Source organism: Myotis davidii, unplaced genomic scaffold (genome assembly GCF_000327345.1).
Source record: "Myotis davidii unplaced genomic scaffold, ASM32734v1 scaffold404, whole genome shotgun sequence".
NCBI classification, from domain to species: domain Eukaryota; kingdom Metazoa; phylum Chordata; class Mammalia; order Chiroptera; family Vespertilionidae; genus Myotis; species Myotis davidii.
Genome location: NW_006295824.1, coordinates 18,720 through 21,917, shown reverse-complemented (window position 1 = coordinate 21,917; position 3,198 = coordinate 18,720). Strand labels below are relative to the sequence as shown.

General features: G+C 42.7%; 1 protein-coding gene across 1 annotated transcript; it reads left to right on the top strand.

Moving 5' to 3' along the window:
* Positions 1–397: 397 nt before the first annotated feature.
* LOC102765823 (disintegrin and metalloproteinase domain-containing protein 25) lies at positions 398–2,572 on the top strand. Its single transcript, XM_006770741.1, has one exon. It carries the CDS (start codon positions 398–400, stop codon positions 2,570–2,572), a length of 2,175 nt encoding a protein of 724 aa, XP_006770804.1.
* The last annotated feature ends 626 nt before the right edge of the window (positions 2,573–3,198 follow it).

The window sequence follows — 3,198 nt, the reverse complement described above, 5'->3', positions numbered from 1 at the left end:
CTGCCTCCTGTATGGCCCCTAGTAGAGATTAAACCCTCAACCTTGACATGTTTCTTGACCAGGATTCAAACCAGTGACCTCTTGGTGAATGGGACAAGTCTCAACCAACTTTGCCACATGGGCGAGGGTGCCTTAAAATTTTTTAACGGCAACTGAATGCAGTATTCTGAGTCATGTCTTGAGCCAAACACTAATCCATTTTAACTCTTGTCTTTTCCTCCACCACCTTGGCCTTCCCATAACCGCCAACACAGTCTCTGCTCTTCTTTTTGTTTTCTCTTCCAGTGTGCTCCTCTGATAACATGAGCCTGCCAGAGAACAGATTCAAAGTCAATGCAGAATACCCAGCTCAGAGGGAACAGTGATGCTTCCTGCCTGTCCTATTTTGCTCTCACCAATGACTGTGTATGGTGGCTCCACAATGGCTGTGAGAGAGGCCCTGGTGTGTGTGAGGAACATTCTGCTGCCACTCTGGCTGGGGGTGATTCTGTCCCCATATGGATGGTTCTTGATTGTGCACGCCCAACGCCATGGTCCCCCAGAAGTGGTGATTCCCTTGAAGGTAACAGGCACTGACACTGGCATGAAGCCTGGAGACTGGATCTCTTACAAAATGCATTTTGGGGGGCGGAATCAGGTCATACACATGAAGGTCAACAGGCATTTTCTGTCCAGACACTTCCGAGTATTTACCTACTCAGACCAGGGCATTCTTCTTGAGGACCAGCCTTTTATCCAGAATGACTGCTACTACCATGGTTATGTGGAGGGGGACCCAGAATCCCTGGTTTCCCTCGGTACCTGTTTGGGGGGCTTGCAAGGAATAATACAGACAAATGACATTGTTTATGAAATAGAGCCTGATACACTTTCTACCACATTTGAACATTTCATATATAAAGTGGACAGTGAGGAAACACAATTGCCACCCATGAGATGTGGAGTAACAGATGAAGAAATAGCAAGACAGCTGAACTTTCAGGAGAGTGCTAATTTCACTTTGATGCAGAGTGAGTATAAAGGTTGGTGGACCCACAGGCGGCTTCTTGAACTGGCTGTGGTGGTGGAAAACAATCTCTATCTTCATCACAAACGTAACACCACAGCTGTGCAGTATGAAGTATTACTTGTAGTCAATGCAGTAGATAACTTTTTGAATTCACTGGATGTTGATGTGGTTTTCATGGGAATTGAAGTCTGGACTGAAAGAAACCCGACTTCATTAGATAACATAGGTGGTGGTCTAGGCGGATTTTGCAATTGGAAGCAAACTAGCTTTAATAAGCGCATTCCTCATGATGTTGCACATCTCTTTGTAAAGCGTGACTACGGTATGGTTTTTGGCCTGGCCAATGTGGGAACAGTATGTGACTATGAATTTAATTGTGGAGTGGAAACGTTAATGGATGATACTTTACATTCTTTTGCATACACTGTGGCACATGAGATTGGTCATAATTTTGGTATGCATCATGATGTACCACCTTGTACATGTGGACATACAAACTGCATCATGGTTCCAGGAAAATCAAGTGGAACTGCATTCAGCAACTGCAGCTATGCTAGCTTCATGGACACCCTTGCTATGAAAAATTGTATGTATATTTCATCAAATACAGAGAACGTCTTCACACTTGCATGGTGTGGGAACAGTGTGGTTGAAGAAGGAGAAGAGTGTGACTGTGGCGCTTTACATTTGTGTATGAAAGATCCCTGCTGTGAGTCCAACTGCACTCTCAGCCCTGGAGCTACTTGTGCTTCTGGGCTCTGTTGCAGACACTGCCAGATCGTTCGAAGAGGAAAATTTTGTAGAAAAAAGGAAAATGACTGTGATCTCCCAGAGTGGTGCAATGGGACATCCCACCATTGTCCAGAGGATGTGTATGTGCAGAATGGGATGCCATGCAAGGGCGGTGGCTACTGCTATGAAAAGAGATGCAATAACCGTGAAGAGCAGTGTACGAACATTTTTGGCAAAGAGGCCAAGAGTGCAAATCAGAGTTGTTACACAGAAATTAACACTCAAGGTGACCGTTTTGGGAACTGTGGTTTGATGAACGCTACATATGTAAAATGTAACATCTCAGATACCTTGTGCGGGAGGATTCAGTGTGACAATGTGACAGAGCTTCCCCTTCTGAGAAATCATTCTACTGTGCATTGGACTCAGTTCAATGGCGCCACCTGCTGGGGTACCGACTACCACTTCGGGATGACCATACCTGACATTGGTGATGTGAAAGATGGGACAGAGTGTGGGGAAGAACATGTCTGCATCCAAAGGAAGTGTGTCCATAGGTCACTTCTGGTAACTAGTTGTTCACCTGAGACCTGCAATCTGAAAGGAGTCTGCAACAACAGACAGCACTGCCATTGCAGCTATGAGTGGGACCCTCCCTTCTGCCTGGAAAGAGGTCATGGTGGTAGTATTGATAGTGGCCCACCCCCTTGGAGAAAAAGGAAGAAAATCAGGAAAGAGAATAAGTACCTGCTACTACTCTCCTTGATCCGTTTTATTTGTTTATTAGGCTTGCTAATTTTTGGAGTTCTTGACATTCAGCACAACAGATAGGAACGAAGTGCAGAATGTGCCAACTTCACATGAATAAGAAGAGCAAAATGCCAAAGTTTTAGCCAAAGAAGAAGAGCAAGATGTTCCAATTACATCTAAGGAAAAACAGCAAAATGTTCTACTACTTTTTGGAAGAAAAGGAACAATTCACTATTTCAAAGAAGTTCAGTCTGACCCGATTTCCCGTGTAGTAAATTTTAGTCTCCTGGTTGTAGAAATGTTACAGAATGTGTCACAGACCATTGACATAATGCCCAAGAATTTTTATTATTTGGGACCCTAAAATATTGGCCATTAAACAATTCCCAAAATATCCTAATTCCTACAATATTACTCCTTTTTTATTTTAAATAGTATTTTACTTTTCAGGAAATTAACCTCTTTGTGTTTCCTCAGAAAAGGCACAGCTAATGGATATTGTTTATTTGTGTGTTTTTAAATTGATGTCTCAATTCTATCCATACTTCCCATTTGTACTCTGCTTTCTCACACACAGAATGCAAATATAGAAATTAAATGTCTTCTTTGCCAATCCTCATTGCTACTTTCTTCAATAGTTGGCAACTAGAGGGAGACTAAAAACCTGAGAAATCTTTTTTTTTTAAATTCTTTATTGGTTAAGGTAT

Bases quoted from the DNA above. Each gene is read 5' to 3' on its own strand.
- LOC102765823 (XM_006770741.1), top strand. From the start codon at position 398: ATGACTGTGTATGGTGGCTCCACAATGGCTGTGAGAGAGGCCCTGGTG.